At 43.7% G+C, this 17093-nt stretch overlaps 1 protein-coding gene across 1 annotated transcript in view; it reads right to left on the bottom strand.

Moving 5' to 3' along the window:
• Window positions 1–17093, bottom strand: part of Epb41l2 (erythrocyte membrane protein band 4.1 like 2) — a 162922-nt gene that overhangs the window by 31762 nt on the left and 114067 nt on the right. Inside the window, exons 7-11 of the mRNA XM_032894906.1 lie at window positions 14374–14592; window positions 12957–13044; window positions 9386–9538; window positions 8351–8448; window positions 3360–3532 (exon numbers count right to left, since the gene is read on the bottom strand). Coding sequence (XP_032750797.1) covers window positions 3360–3532; window positions 8351–8448; window positions 9386–9538; window positions 12957–13044; window positions 14374–14592 — 731 coding nt within the window. The remainder of the gene's footprint in view (window positions 1–3359; window positions 3533–8350; window positions 8449–9385; window positions 9539–12956; window positions 13045–14373; window positions 14593–17093) is intronic.

Below are 17093 nucleotides of genomic sequence, written 5' to 3'. Positions count from 1 at the left end.
TTATTTCCTGGAGTTGGTTTTTGTTTGTTTTTTGCTAAGATTTTACTAATTTTCCAGTGTAGAAGCATATAATTATGCATACCCCTTTGACTTATTTACAATTTTAAGCACTCACTGCAATCACAAATTATTACAAAATGAAAAATTCTGACCTAAAGGTAGTTTCGGCTATGCTGATACTGAAATGAGTTAATATAAAATTAAAAATTACAAAGCCAAGTTGACAAAATGTTGCTAGCACACGTTTAAACACTCTCCCATTCTAATGTGCTGTAACCAAGTGATCTGCTCCAACCCAAGGTGAAGACACAGCAGCTACTGTCATGTGACCACTGCAAGTCAGTCTGTGGGCTTCCTGACTCAATCCCCTCTCGCCATTCTCCTGGGACCAGTGGATTCTTCAAAGCTAACACTGCTGTCTACACGCTAGCACCAACACACTGAGGATTCCCTCAGAGTGGACCCAGCAAGCCTAGCAGCAGCAGGCTCTCCTACAATGTCTAAGTGTGCTATCTTTTTTCTGGTCTCTCCCCTCAAAGCTGCTCTGCACCTCCCACTGCCTGAGATGACCTATGTTCTCCTCTCATGTCATGGCTGCCTCCCTTCCATCCTTCTAGCCTCCTGAGGGAGGCTTCCCTTCCCTGACGACCCTACTTAAGCAGCCCAGCATCCCTGGCCCTGCTTCCCCAATTCCTAAGCATAGAGGAGGCCCCTGTTCTAACATGGCTACTCTCTCTGGGTGATCTTCACTCCTAAGTCTTCTATGTACCTTAAACGCTGCCTTTTATGCAATCACTAAATTATTTTCCTAAACTTTAAAAGGCAGGTTATTTACCTCTCTATCCTGTTCAAACCTTCAAACACAACACACATCGCAACACTAATGGAATGCTGATAAAAAGGGCTGAAGAAGCAGCTCTGGCCTGGGTCAGCGCAGCTGTGCTTTGCCGGGAAACAAAACACATGCCCCAGCCAGAATCCACTTGCCATTCTAGCATGAAGTCGCCTACGCTTCACAATAACACAATCATCCTTTTGATGACCTACCCATCTGATGGACCAGTGTCCAAACACAAAGGGGACATAAAGGATTGGTGCCACGCCTGTTGCTTTTCCTTGGCAAAACTGTTTCCCTCTGTGATAACTGCTCAATCAAGATGGGGTGTTTCCTAAACAAATGCACGGACCACAGAGACGCCCTGGCTGACTGGTCTTCATTAGCCCTAATACAACATGAGAAGTCTACAGCCTCCAATCTAGAACAAAAGCTGGCGACAGTCCCCAGAAGGCTCCTCGTGGGGCAGAAACAACGGCAACTGCGTCTTTTTGAGAGGTGCCTACTCAGATTGGCACATTTCTCAGATCTACTTACAAATGCACTTAGCTGTTGGCTGACACTGCCAATTCCCTACATTTAAAGTCTTATCTGGAAATAGAGACATTCATTTGCTTGAAGCATGAATTTTTCTGGTGGTTCTTTAAAACTCTACGGAAGACTCTCCCAAGTTAACTGTTGTTGTAAAATTATTAAAAAAAAAAAAAAAATGCTGTCTTTTACCCTACACTAGGTCCGGCACCGCAGTGCCCCAAGATATCTGGTAGATGTCTTCATCTCAGTCAGCAAAGCCTCTCACCCGCTCTGCTCCATCCCCCATCACACTGCCGATGGCCTCTCTCTAAGCCTGGCAGCAATCTCTACCTATCCAGTTCCCAAGGCAGGTTATCACCGTGCCAGAAATATACATCCCAATTCCTAGTGTCGGCTGCCACACACTCTCTTAGACTTAAATCATCACACGAAAGAACACACAACACAATAACCTCTGATCCAACTGATAAGATATAATTGCCCACCTAGACACACAAAACCCTGTACATGTCTATCCCTTAAGAACATTCCTAACAATTTGTAAATGTGCAGAGAGGAATCTTAACATCAGCCTCCATGTTCTCTCAGCAGCTTCTCTGCCTTTCCATTCCAGTCTCCTCCTCTTCTGTCAAACTTTTCTCCCACCCATCCTTCCTTCTCGTCCAATGATAGGCCTCGTTCTATCTTGTACCTGCCTCACCTGTATGACATCAACCCACAGTTATCAATCACATATATCAAAATACCCACAAGCAAAGTCCAGGAACTAACTGTGCACCTGCACCTATTCAGTGATGACTTCTACCAGGAAAACAGAGCAAGGCTAGTCTGTGCGAGTCCTCTACTAATGAAAGACTAGTAGTCTAGGAATCATCTGGTTTACCCAATTATTTAACATCTTGCCATTCAAGTTCACATTTTCATATTTGTGTAGCTATATACAAATTTGTACAGGAACAACAATAAAAATGGGATTTTTGTTAATAATGCAATTTCAAATTATAATTTGTCAAACTACTTAACATTAATATTCAGTATAATGAAAAAGGTTGAAAAACTACTTTTTGTCACTAAAAACTACCATTTTTGCTCTATAACAAGAAAAGTAGTTTAATAAAAGCATTCACACCATCTTTCGTACAAGAAGCATATGAATTCCTAGTTTACTAACAAGCGATATGGCAAACGCGAGAAAGAAACATCCCCTGACTTCCACGCAACTCTAAGAGAAACCATTAATGTCTACACTCTTGCCCCAGACACATGCCGAGTACGGATTTCTTGTGTTATGGTTATTTAAAGCCATATTTAAAGTTAATACTTTTGAAACCTAGAATGGTTTTTATTTTGTGAGTTTGGTAAACTTCTGAAAGCACACCTTCAAATCTGAGTAGGAGAACTGTTTTATAATTATGGGAAATTCATGTGCAAACATTCCCCCAAACCCCCTCAGAGTGATGTGAGCGATTAACAAATATAAGAAATTGAGTCATATTAGAGATCATAATCAAATAAAACCAAGAGACACACATTCATCCAATAGCTTAGAACCACAAAAATACATGTTACTACTTATACATGCTGCCAACAACATACATAAACAACAACAATAACAAACATGTATGTTCAGAGTGACAACCTGAACATCAAGCTGTTTTATTTGAGAACATCAACACTTTACTGTCTATCCCTTGAGACCAGTGGTCCTCAACCCTATGGGTTGTGACCTCTGTGGGGTCACATATCAGATACCCTACATGGCAGATATTACAGTCCATAACAGAAGCAAATCAGTGATGCAGTAGCAACAAAATGGTTTTATAGTTGCGGTTACCACAAGAGAAGAAACTGTATTAAATGGTGTCAGCATCAGGAAGGTTGAGGACCAGTGCTCTAAAGGGTGTCTGGTGATCTTATTAACTAGATTACTGTTTTCTGACCCCACTGGACTGGAAAAGATGAGTAGAATCCAAAATTATAAATGTGTTACCTCCGTCTAGGCTCCTCGAGACACGCTTACTAGAGCCGCGCTCAAACTGTGGCGCCGGCCTGTCTATGAGGGTGCTTGCTTCTCGTGTCTGCGCCTGCGTGCGGCCACTGTAGCGGAATTTTGACCCCAGGGTCAAGAACTTGGTCTTTGGTGGCTGCTCTGGAGACACGAGTCTACAAAGGAGAAAAAAATAAATAAATAAATAAAGACAAAGTCTTCGGGTGGATTAAGAAAAACAAAAACACAGGTATGTATTTTAAGATCTCATTTCATATATGATTAGTCAGAACCACTGCTCCATAGCTTTAATAGAAACACCCTTCCTACATATGTGGTTGTGTTATCGTTTTGGGTTTTGGAGGCGAGTGCTGGAATTAAAGAGCAGCATCGCACTGGGTCATTGCAGTTTTGAACAGTAATGTGCTCACTTTTTTTTTTAACCCAACCAGAAGAGCAGCTGCTGTGGGTGTGTACCGAGAGCATCTATGTGATTTAGTGTAAATCACTTATGTAAACACGTATGACTGAATCTGTGCTGCTAGCTCTAAGGGTCAAGTAAAGCGCCCGTTATCATTAGCAATTGTTAATATTTATGCCTCTTTCTGGTAGGGGAAAAAAACCCGTCTAACTCAAGGATCTATGCAGCCAAGTAATCCTTCCTGAGGAAGAGAAACTAGACAGACAGTGGTTCTCAGAAATGGCTAATACTCTTCCTACCCCACGGAACTCTACCAAGCAACTGGCTTCACAATGCAAAAGTCCAAACCTTAATGACAGAGCATTTTCTGACTTATATAAAAACATGCATTTAATGATACTTTCTTTGATACAACTGAAATTATCTTGCCATTATCTGAATTGGAAAAACACTTAACAAAAATGTCCTCTCAGAGATCTTATAACTTATTGCAACTTTAGTTGACGGTTCAGAAAGATGGAGATTTTATTCATTTCCCAAGGAAAAGTTGGTTTTTGTAAAAATTGTTTTTCTAAAATCATTCCAAGTATTCCCAGATCTTCTGCCTAAGATTTTAGAACTCTTCTGCTTAGGGAAAGATGAGTTCTAAGTCAAGGTGGTAAGGAATAATAATGCTCAGAGGTGATCTAGTCCTCTGTTACCTTAGAACAGTATTCACTCAGAAAGGCACAGTCAGAATTAAATACGAGAGCCAGAGACTTCAGGCGTTCTTGGCCCTGATCTATTCTTGTAGAGAAGTACACAGAGCTGTGTGCACGTCATAACCATACTCCACTTTCTACCTGCCGAGATACAACACAGAGCACCGCGCTGAGAGCACGCACTCTGGTGAGTGGTCACCTCTGCCTGTCTCCTGATGGGTTGAACATGGAGTTTCCCTAGCTAGCAATGCTATGAATATGACTGCTCTGCAGGAAAGCAGTCAGCTACAGAAATGGGAGGAAGATTGCTGGGAGGCCTATCAGTGCTGCCAGTGTTTGAGAAATACTCTCTAGCCAAGTCCCAGGTCTCCTTCTTGTCTGTTACTGAAGTCCACTGGGGAACAGAGAATATTTAAAGATACATGGATCCCTCTTGTCTGTTAGCAAAGTCTACTCAGGAACAGAGACCACTGCAACAGAGAAACACGTGCTGAGCCCTGGAAGAGATGGCCAAGGAAAGATCTGAATTACAGGCAGGGCATCTGTCTTACCAAACTATGAAAAAACTTAAAGATCACGTATCTTCAAGAGATATTCCTCTTTCAAACTCAATATATTTTCTGTTTCTTTTATAAAATAAATGTAAAACAATTAAACTTCTTATGCTTCAGAAAACAATTTTAAATAAATGTAAACCCTCCTGAGGCATTCCCCAGATTTGCAACTGTTAATTTACTTTTTGCCACTTCATCAGAACCTCTGGGTGCTTGCAGGAGACCTGGGGCCACTGTCACCTTAACTCTAGACCCCAGCTCAATGGGCTTCTTGCTTTCTTACGTTTGAGGGTTTCACTATGTTCTTGGACCGGCCTCAAACCATGAACTCAAATGACAGCCTGCCCCAGTCTCATCTGTGTCTGTGCCGCCATCATTGACATGCGCACATGTGCACACACACTCGTGCACAGGCACGCGCACGCGCGCGCACACACACACACACACACACACACACACACACACACACACTCGTGCACTCACACCACACACACGCATGCACAGCCTCTTTGGTGCTCTCCTTCCTGGTATCTCAGGGATGCAGCCTCGAGGAAGTGGTTTTTGTGTTCGGCGCATTAGAAATTTAGGAAAAAGCAAGTGCTGCAAGCCCAGGCCTCTGACCTCTGACCTCTGACCCACCGCTGCAGCTGTTGCGGAGAGGCTCATCTTAGTAGAGCATGAAATATTAGTCTTATCCCCCACCCAATCTGAAAGCTGACCTTCTCGTTACCATGGTCTGGGATGGCATCTACTGTCCTTGTCCATGTGAAAGGAACTCTACACAATCAAATTTATCTTCTGTTAAGGTAACAGTCAGCCGGTTGGTTACTATTTAAGTATATATCCAGATACTTATCCATTAGAGTATTTTGCATGAAATATTTTATATAGGTGACCACTTAATTATTTCTTTTTTATCTTCCTTCCATTTTACACAGCACACTGCTGCAAGGCCTGTGTCTCCATAAAAACCTTGCAGTCTAAGACATGTGATGCAGTAACCGCGTCTAACAACAACACTCCTAGCACGGTCGTTTCCAGCAGGAGCCTCGCTGTGGGTACTGTTATTTGATGGCAAACCTGCTATCTGTCCACTCGAGACCTATAGGGCTGGTTATCTAGCTTTAAATAAGACAGGCCCACATTTCAGAAAACATTTATTCTAGCTACCAAGAAACAAACTTTTCAAGGACTTCTACAATTAGTATAGCTGAGTCAGCCACATTCAAATATATGCCGAATTGTACGTCTTCTCTAAGTTAGCATATTAGAGTGTGCATGAAAACAAATCTGTCCCATGTCCCTGTAAGAGCGGGTCATCTGTAATAACTACCGTGTGCTGGTTTTTTTTTTTTTTTTTTTTTTTTCTTTTTTTTTGAGCTGGGGACCGAACCCAGGGCCTTGGCGCTTCCTAGGTAAGCGCTCTACCACTGAGCTAAATCCCCAGCCCACTACCGTGTGTTTTAACTGGCACTGGTGACATTATTTCACATTATTATACACCAGAAATAGCTTATGTTTGCTTCTCATGTAAAACGCCATTTAATCTTGAAAACAAGCCCTAAGGAAATAAAGGAACCCTTCATTAGCATCGCACAGGGACAGTGAAGGTAAAGTAGGGTCTGTATAACCCGTCACTATTACATGGCTAGTATGTGAGAGACCAGCACTCCCTCCTAAGCCTGGAGACAACACTTAACCCAGTCTGGCTTTACAAACCAGTGACCAAGACAGAGGCGACGAAGGTGACCAAACTCCCTGTTAACAAAGCAGGAAAGGACTTACAGGAAGATGAAACTGTAGCTATGGCTTGGAGTCCAGGGAAAATTGGAGGGTTTGTGGGTTACTGTTGCTCTGAGTATGTTCATTTATTTCTCTATGTAGCTATAGCTAGCCTTGAACTCAGAGACCTGCCTTGCCTCTACTTCCCACATACTGAGATAAGAAGCTTAGGGGTTTTTTTTTAGTTTGGGGCTTTGGTTTTTAAGGAAGGCATAGATATGTAACTGGCCAAAGAAGTCAGAGGTATCTGGGCTGGAGAGATGGCTCAGTGGTTAAGAGCACTGGCTGCTCTTCTAAAGGCCCCGAGTTCAATTCCCAGCAACTACATGGTAGCTCACAACCATCTGTAATGGGATCTGACGCCCTCTTCTGGTGTGTCTGAAGACAGCTAGTTATATAAAATAAATAAATCTTAAAATTAAAAAAAAAAAAAAAAGCCAGAGGTATCTATTAGAACATAAATTTACCAAGCGGGACTCCTTGCTATCTTCTAGACTGAAGTCTCTGAACTGTTGCAAGCATTCAGTAACTTAAGTGCTGACACACAGCCCTCACTCAGCGCCCTCTGCTACAGAAGACTGGAGACGACTCCTGAAGTCATAACTAGTTCCCTTTCCTCAGAGTTAACTTGGGCTAAATGATAATACAGGAGGGATGAAATAAATAGACCAAAACAACGTTTACCCATTCGTTAAAACTGGAAGGTGGGGGGTTGGGGATTTGGCTCAGTGGTAGAGCGCTTACCTAGGAAGCGCAAGGTCCTGGGTTCGGTCCCCAGCCCTGGAAAAAAAAAAAAAAAAAAAAAAAAAAAAAAACTGGAAGGTGGTAAAATAAAAGGATAATACATCTGGAAGGAAAGGAGGCGATTAAAGAAAGTGGGTGTTCATGCCCCCCAGTTTCTACAGTGAATGCACTGCACGAAGGGCAATCCTGAGGAGAGGCCAGTGTGAAAGGCTCTAGAAGACTGTGAACAGGAAGACTCTGAACAGTTCAGATGCCACAAGAGGCTGGCAAGCTGGCAGGCAGCAATGAGGATCCCACTAATGCTGAAAACTAGTTTCTCAAAATAGCATTAACACACAAGGTTGTGATACTGTATCAATCACCATAGGAGTAGTACTTAAGCTAACACAGAAATGGCCATGTCAGGATATCAGATTAAACCAGTAGCAGCACAGGGTAGCTGGTGTGCTAGGAGACAGGGGCTTGAGGGGGGATAAATCCTCTTAACAAACCAACCAAATAGAGCAATGACAGGCTCTAGGTGACTGAGAAAGAGCTGATAAGAAAAAAGCCGGAATCGTGTAACTAAGAAGACAGACAGAGAGGACGGCAGGCAGCAGGTGGGGTTAGCAGACAGTGATGGGGACAGAGGGGACAGACAACCAGAGGGCACACCGAAGCATGGCTGCCAGCAGCCGAGCGAGCCAGCGTCAACTACAGCTCTGACGTAGGCAGGGATGCACCTGCAGGCCGCCAGCCCATCTGACCCGGGCAGGGCTCACTGGCAGGCAGCCGGTGCCCTGTTCGCCTCACCTGTAGAAAGTGTGATGCTCCACACAGACTTTCCATAGCCTTTTGGCTGCCCGGTGGTTTGGCAGTTTGAATCCAATGGTGCTCTCGAACTGTTCCAGCTGGAATAAAGCCACAGAAACAAACTCAGTCCATTCCTTAACCGATGGCTTCTGCCAGAAGTAACTCTTTAGAAGATAAGTGTTAGTCAATCTCTACGTATAGGATGTCAGACAGGTGAGGGCAGGTATAGGGTAGAACGAGGCCTGTCATTGGACGAGAAGGAAGGATGGGCGGGAGAAAAGTTTGAGGGAAGAGAAGGAGACTGAAACAGAGAGACTGGAAGAGACTGGAGGAAAAGCCACAGAGAGAGAACATGGAGGCTGACGTTAGGATTCCACTCTGTGTATTTACAGGTTGTTATGATCTTAAGGGATGGATGTGTACAGGGCTTTGTGTGTTTAGGTGGGCAATTATAGCTTATCAATTGGATCAGAGGTTATTGTGGTGCGTGCTCTTTCTTATGGAGAGTGTGTGGTGGCAGAGACACTGGGCCGTCATGGAGTTGGGATCTGTGCTTCTGGCAAGATATTCTGCCAGACATCTTGGGGCGCTGTGGTGCTGGATCTAGTGGGGGCAAAACACGCCTTTTTTTTTTATAATTTTACAACAATATATATATGGTCATATAGAATAGCAAATTTCCAACTGTTACACTGTTTCTATGAAAAGCAATATTAATTACCACTGCCTAAGTGAACTGATTACTCAATGCCACTCAACACATTCCCTCATTCACCTGAGTCAACAACATCATCAAAAGGCTCCCACTACATGTGGGAGGAGAAAAAATCCCTTCATGTGAACAACCTAGTGCTTTTCTCTATCAGTAACAAGGACGTTCACATATCGTCAAGAATGACGTCTTGTCTAGCATAAAACGACAAAGAAGGGTTTCCTGCTGCAATATTTTCACGGAGGAATTCATTTACCTCTCCTACTAGGAAAGGGGACACTGACAGTGTTTTAGCCATGCCGAGGGTACAAGACATTGCTCACCTCTGATGGTCTAACTTTAATGTAGAAATTACTTCGCTTATAGGAAATCTTCAAAATCTTCGGCCAAGCAAAGCGATTGATTCTCAGTCTGTCTTTGTAAATGAGAAGGCCATTAGCACACACACCCAGCTTGATGTCCACACCTTCGGAGTCCTGCCAAGTGGAACATAAACCATTCGACAGTTAGAACGACAAGTCATGTGGACTGAGGCAAATCAAACTTCAAATGATTGAAAATGTCAACTTGTATGTTTACATTTAAATTTTAGTGAGAGTACCTAAATTACTCCGAGTAATTCACATGATCATATTAATAAAATGATTCTTCTTCAGGGGTCAGGCTGAATTTACAAAATGATATGAAAATATCATTTATAAGGTATAGTCTGTTAAAAAAATAATTTATGCATTTTCAAGCTCTGTAAAAATTTAACAAGGAAGAAAGAAAGGATTCATACTGAGGCATCGTGAGGACACAGGACAGGACATGTTCTGGAGCAAGGCTAGCCCTCGTGGACAGTCCGCTGGCCTGTTCTAAGGCACATTCTACTATTTTAATTCACCAAACTTACAAGGTTATTCTAGCTGACAGTTGGTAAAATTATACCTCTATTTTGCAAACACCAACCACAGTCTTCTAGACTGACAGTGTTGAGGCCTCTGAACTGTTGCAAGCACTCAGTGACTTAGGTGCTGACGCACGGCATCTCACTCAGTGCCCTTCATCTACAAAAGGACTGGAGATGACTCCTGACGTCATCATTAGTTTCTTTTCCCCAGAGAGTTAACTTAGGCTACATGACAATACAGGATAACCACAAGCCTCAGGAGGTCTGGTTTATTTACCCACATAAACATAAACACAAAAGCAGAAGGCTGACAGCTTGACATATGTTTAAAAAGGAACTTCCCCATTAGTCACTCCGTACTTAAAGGATGCACAATGTTCAAAACACACAAGTGGTTTTTCCACCACGGGGCAGGTGATCTCAGCCAAGACAGGTAAACTTAACACTACCACTCAAGAGAGGTACACATCTTAAGAAATCATGAACAACATGTGATAAAATTTCACACAAAGCAAAGACAAACACATTAAGTCTCAAGTCAATGACAGCACAATTAGAGAATGATGTGGGGATGGGGATTTAGCTCAGTGGTAGAGCGCTTGCCTAGCAAGAGCAAGGCCCTGGGTTCGGTCCTGAGCTCCAAAAAAAAAAAGGAATGATGTAATATAAGTTAGTTTTTTTAAATAAAAGTACAGTATAGACAATTGATACTAATTTCATTCTCTGCTATAATACCTGAATAATTCAAATACAAGGACACAAACTTAAATCACACCACACTGAGCAGGTTTTAAAGCACTGGGCTGCAGACAGCCAATGAAAGTTTGCAGCAAAAGTCCAATGACCAAAGCTCCATCTCCAGAGCCTTTGGGTGGATGGAGAAAACCAGCTGCAAATTTGTCTCTGACCTCTACAGACCATGGAGTGTATGCCATAGCATGTGCACGCCCACTTACATATCACATGCACAATGTTTTTAAAAAATGTACAATAGCTAACGCTCTCTGGTATCCTACAGCCTCAGCTCTCTCTAGGAATAGCAGATAAAGCCGGGTGAATTAAGCATAGGTGCCCAAACTACTTGGCATCAAGCTTAAAGTGTTCAAGATAATGCAAAGTGGTTTATGAAAATAAAAGTTTCCATGGTATGTACATCGTTAAACCCCCATAGGGCTCCTCCATGGGCCACAAATACAATGGTCGTTGGCAGTCTAACAGGTGACAAATAGGATGAATGATGGCACTGGGTGTTTTTACTGCGCTGTTCCTTGCTGTGCAGCAAAACTTGACAGTACGTTCATAACCAAGCTTGCTTTTCTAACTCGAACGTTCTAAGAACCCTGACACTTTCAGTACTTGTAAGAACTGGGCTCCACACAAGGGTCTACAAAGCAAGGCAACAGAACAACTACATACAGGAAAGGCTGCAAGGTGCAGCATGGCTGCAGAGTATTGCCTAGCATGGCTGAGGCCCTGGGTTCAAGCCTCAGTCCTCCCGCCCTCTCAAGAAAATCATCTACTGCAAATTTAACAGGAGGTTAAGATTAAAGAGCCTCCTTTGGTTCCAGACCCATCCTCTCTCATCCTATTTTCTTCTATAAACAAAAAGAAACTAAAACAAGCAAACAAACAAAGCCACTCCAGCATTAGTCAGAGTAGATTTACTGTGTACTAACATTTATTAAAGTCTCAGGCAAAGGTGACTGCCAGCAAAGGTGACAATGTGTTCTCTTTACTATTTCACGTATTTATAAAACAAACACATTCAAATCTCAAAAGACAGTACGCATGAAAGCATTTTTTTAAAACTAAAAAGAACTGCAGTTTAAAATATGATATTACAGAATCTCTCAGATATTGATTCTAGACAAACCAAACCTGTTTATCACTTTTCCTCTTGTCCTACTGAAGTCTCACCAATCCATGTAGGATCACAAAGCAGGGAGGCTTGTTAGTGATATCCTCCCAATCAACTCAGGCTTCCTATCACAGGCCTCCACCATCCCACCTGTGCACTACAGCTGAAGCCTCCACCATCCCACCTGTGCACTACAGCTGAAGCCTCCACCATCCTACCTGTGCACTACAGCTGAAGCCTCCACCATCCCACCTGTGCACTACAGCTGAAGCCTCCACCATCCCACCTGTGCACTACAGCTGAAGCCTCCACCATCCCACCTGTGCACTACAGCTGAAGCCTCCACCATCCCACCTGTGCACTACAGCTGAAGCCTCCACCATCCCACCTGTGCACTACAGCTGAAGCCTCCATCATCCCACCTGTGCACTACAGCTGAAGCCTCCACCATCCCACCTGTGCACTACAGCTGAAGCCTCCATCATCCCATCCCATCCATGACTTAGCGCCAGGGCAGATCTGTACAGCTTCTGGCCCTTCCATGCTTCTGGATTTGCTTTCTTTTCCCAAAAACTAGGTGAGGAAGAGAGAGGGAGCCCAGACAGCAGCAGTGGGTGTAACAGAGGGTTTCTCAACCTTCCTAATGCTGCAACCCTTTAATATAGTTACTCATGCAGTGCTGACCCCCAACCACAAAGTTATTTTCACTGGTACTTCATAACTGTAACTTTGCTACTATTATGAATCATAATGTAAATATCTGTGTTTTTTAATGGTCTTACGCAAACCCTATGAAAGGGTTCCTCAGCCCCCCAACACTGTGTCACACACAAACCACAGATTGAGAGCCACTGGTCCAGCAGAAGATGGACCATATCTATGAACCAGAATCACGGGGTAAGGAGTAAGGGCTACCATCTATAGTATCTATACTATATAGTACTATACTATCTATAGTAAGAACTCTTAAAGAGGCATTAATAAAACTGACAAAAGAAGAAAGTAGAGAGATGACAAGGGATTCCCACGCCATGAATTTTATGTAGACAAAAGTGTAGACAGACAGCCTTTTCCAAAAAGAACCAGGCTCTGTGAAACTGGAGATATCGCAGAGTTTCAGTCACTGAAATGGAACGTACGATACCTTGGCATGGTGCAGGTCAACGCCGTACATGGAAAGCCTCTTCGCATTTTCTAAGAACTGAGAATCAGCCTGTGCTGGAGATAAGCCCCTGAGAATAAAAACACTGTGTCACCAGGAGGTGCAAGCATGCTCACAATAGGTACAGCTGTGTGCAGGGCTACAGGGGGTGACTGTGCCGAGCTGTGGAAAGGCAGAGTAGGAGACGAGATGCAGCTCTGCCTGCCTCTCTAAGGTCAGCGAACCTCAGCTCACTCAAGCACATGGATGTCCCCCCTCCCACTCTGTCCTTAGCTGGACACTCTTCGTTGTGCTCTCGGTGGAGAGCAGCCCGCAATATGGGTGCAGCACAGGCTAACCAGGAGAGAATGAGCAAACTGCGACTTCACGTTCAAAACTGACACATTCTCAGTTCTTCATTCAAGTGTGCTAGGACTGATCTGAATTACTTGTATTTGACTTTCTATTTCTTCAGCCACACAAACTTAAAAGCATCTGGCAGACAAGTCTGTGCCAAAAGCCTTCATTTCCATCATGGAATTCCATGCCTACCAATTCAAATCTGGGTGACAGAATAAATGTCTGTTGAGTAGAATTTCGATACGGGGGAAGGTGGAGGGGCTGGTCAAATGATGCTCTTTTACTTTTCTTAAACAAAAGTTAATGTATAATTCCCCTTAAGAGTTTTAAATCTCTGAAAGTTTTTCAAATGATTTTAGTCAATATTCTATACAATTATGGCTTTAATATATAAACATTTTGTAACTTAGATATTAAAAACTCATATAGAACTCTGTCTGACAGAAATATGAAAGTTCAAAAGTATGCATACCATTCAAGTAATTTAAGTACTCCTAAACAAAAGGACATTTTCTGTGGCTCCTGGGGCAGCTGTCCATTTCAGCTGTCCCCATCAATCAGCATCTGAACTCCTAATTCAAATCCACAAGCGTCAATACCTTCCTAGCTTTTAAAAAAATACTATTTTGAAAAATTTCTAACATGAGTATAGTGTGTTTTGATATCTACCCCGACTATCTCCCCAGCTTCTTTATAAAACATAGTGATACTTTCTATTTTAAACTGAGGCAGAAGAAATGTTCTGTCAGACCCGTATGCACACAAGTCTGCTTCCGTGTGTTTGTTGTATTTGTGTGTTTGTTGAGGATGATATGGTGAGGGAGAAGTGTCCTATGGGAATAGACGTTATTCTGATACAGGGGTCTATCAAGAACACAATCCCCATACTACACTGAAAAGAACAGTAAAAGGGCACCTCAAGAGCTGGAGGTGGTGTCCATCGTGTTGGACAAGCTCCCGGAGGAGCCAGGAGCCAGGCTACCCTGCCCCTCAAACGCTGAGCAGGCACTACCCCACGTCTACCTGTCATGGCGTCGGTCTCCCCCGCTCATCAACAGACCTGTGAGTTTTATGCAGTTCTGCCACCTTTTCCTCCAGCGCCTTGTTGTGGGTTGGGGCAAACTGGAAGTCACCAAGATCAATACTGTCATACTCTTCTGGGTCATAGTCCCCATGCTCAGCCTGCAGGGTGTAGGACCCCAATAGGGCGTGAGTCACAAAGGAGCAGGGCAAGCGGCCAGAGGAGATGTCCTGCCTCAGCTGAAGGCACAGGAAGTATCTGTGAGAGGCAGGGAGAGAAACATCAGTCACCCTTGCAGGTGAGCGGTCCGCTGCTAACAAATACACAGTACTGGAGCCACTTATAGTCACAGCGCAAACAGCCATTTCATATCATGAAGTTTTACCCTGCTCCTTGAGCTCCTAAACTGCTGGCCCATTTATAAAACTAAGTTTGAAAGTTAATTAAGACCATAGACATTTTGACAGTAATCATTTAACAAAAAAAAAAAAAAAAAAAAAAAAAAAAGAAATCTAGTCCTCACTACTCCCACTTCTACCCTTTCCTGCTAAGTTCTTCTTTTCCCAGAATGCCTTTAGCAACAGTTCTGCTAATGTACTCTGACACCCTTGCTGGTTGGTCCCTGGCAGGTTAATGTACGTGCCCAAGGCTAATGTGTTGCCTTTGCAATGAGAAGCCTTGGAGAGTGAGAGAGAGTAAAGGTGCCACGGAGCCGGGAATCACTAACTGACCGCTGTAATAGCAACAGCTACCTGTGCTCAACGATCTAACTATCTCAGTACGCCACTGTATGAGAAATGTTTTTTTACTAAACAAACATGAAATGTGATTTGTTCTCTATGGAGTTTTTTTTTTCCTTTTAGCTCCATTATCAACCCCTTTTGGGGACACAGATTAAAACCTCATCTCTGCTCTCCAATGTTGCCATTTGCTGAAGTTTCCAAGGACCCTGAGATGAACAGCAGTGACCTCATTTAAAAGATCTTTTCAGGGTTACCCTTCATGATGACCTCCCCCGTCGTTGATGGATGAGCTCTATCCACACTGTCTGTCCCACTGTGAGTCTTTTTTTTTTTTTTCTTTTTTTCGGAGTTGGGGACCGAACCCAGGGCCTAGCAAGCGCTCTACCACTGAGCTAAATCTCCAACCCCTCCACTTTGAGTCTTAAGAGCTGTCAGTCTCCCCCTTTTCTTGCTCTCTGTCCTTCAGGCAGGGGTGGCATGGTCTCTGGGCAGGCCTCAAGGCTGGTAAAGCACAGAGCAACCAGACAGGGTTCCAGTCAGCTTAACTGCAGCCCAGTTTCCATGGGGTCACCCCACAGGAGACAGACTCCAGGATCAGCACAGCCCCACACTTATAACAGGACTCACACAAGCATTGACAATTGCTCTAGAATGTTCTGGTTAAAGGATCTTCTCATGATGTTATATAGCCTGAGTATTTTCATGCATTTCGAAGTCCTCTTTTTAAGGAAGGTTGTGTTCCTTTGACTTCGAGAACCACACAAACATAACAGCTTTTCTGGAGAACTGAATTTTAAGCTGGACCCCAGGCTGCTGGACCCCACCATAGTTGTGCTAGGTCTCCTGCAACTGCAGCTCCCTCATAAGACCCCAGGCCTTGTATACCAATCCTCCCGTTCTCAGGCAAGTCAGAACGTTGTCAAACAAGAACAATGATTTCAAACAAGCAAATGATTGCTGTCAAAATGTCTGTTCTCAGTGGAGTGCTGGTACTCAGCTCTACATGTTATGAGACCAGTCTGAACAGTGCTGCAGGCCTCCCTGAAAGCCTGCTGACCTCCATGATGTCAACTCACGGTGAAGATTTCAGTTGGGACTTCCACAGTCTGGAGGAGCTAGTCCTGCTACTCACTGAGGTCTTCGATTAGCATAGCAGACACAGATCTTTCTTTCCAGGACAGGGACACTTTTCAATACTAGTTATATAGAAAACTAAGCGTATGTCTATGCAATAGTCAAGATCACTAGAGGATTATCATTCCTCAGGCAAATTACTGCAAGGAAAGGGAAGAGTGCATACCAGAGGGCACTGAATGGAGTCCATGACGTCCATTGCTAAAAGGCACTTCTGCAGGGGAGACATGCCCTACACACCAACACACCAAGGACTGTGCCCAAGAAAGTCACTGCCAGGTACAAGAGCTACTGGTTACTCTTTGCTAGCTGGGGCTAACTGAATCAAGGTGTGGTTATAATGGGAGTGGTGATCGGTGAGCACAGAAGTGCTCTGGTTCTCAGCAATGGCAAAGTGCTAGTGCTCAGTAACAGGAGTGCTGGTACTCAGCAACAGCAAAGTGCTAGTGCTCAGTAACAGCAGGAGTGCTGGTACTCAGCAACAGCAAAGTGCTAGTGCTCAGTAACAGGAGTGCTGGTACTCAGCAACAGCAAAGTGCTAGTGCTCAGCAACAGCAGGAGTGCTGGTACTCAGCAACAGCAAAGTGCTAGTGCTCGGTAACAAGAGTGCTGGTACTCAGCAATAGGCAAGTTGGTGAGAGCAATAAACCTTGGCAATAAACATCCGTTATTTCAAGTACACATGAATATTAAACACTGCCAACCAAACTGGCCGATCAGAACCAAAAGCAAATGATCCACAGTCGGTCTCCTCTAAGACCATCTTGTTTTCCAAAGTACAGACACTGCAGTCTTTCTTCCCTGGCCATGTGAATGAGCATCAAAGACTACATAGGAATCGCCATTTGCACTAACTCTCATGAAGTTCCGAAAACCTAACAC

The sequence above is a fragment of the Rattus rattus genome, chromosome 2, assembly GCF_011064425.1.
Source record: "Rattus rattus isolate New Zealand chromosome 2, Rrattus_CSIRO_v1, whole genome shotgun sequence".
Lineage (NCBI taxonomy): Eukaryota > Metazoa > Chordata > Mammalia > Rodentia > Muridae > Rattus > Rattus rattus.
Note: the sequence above shows the minus strand (reverse complement) of the source record. Positions and strands in the feature narration are given on the sequence as shown.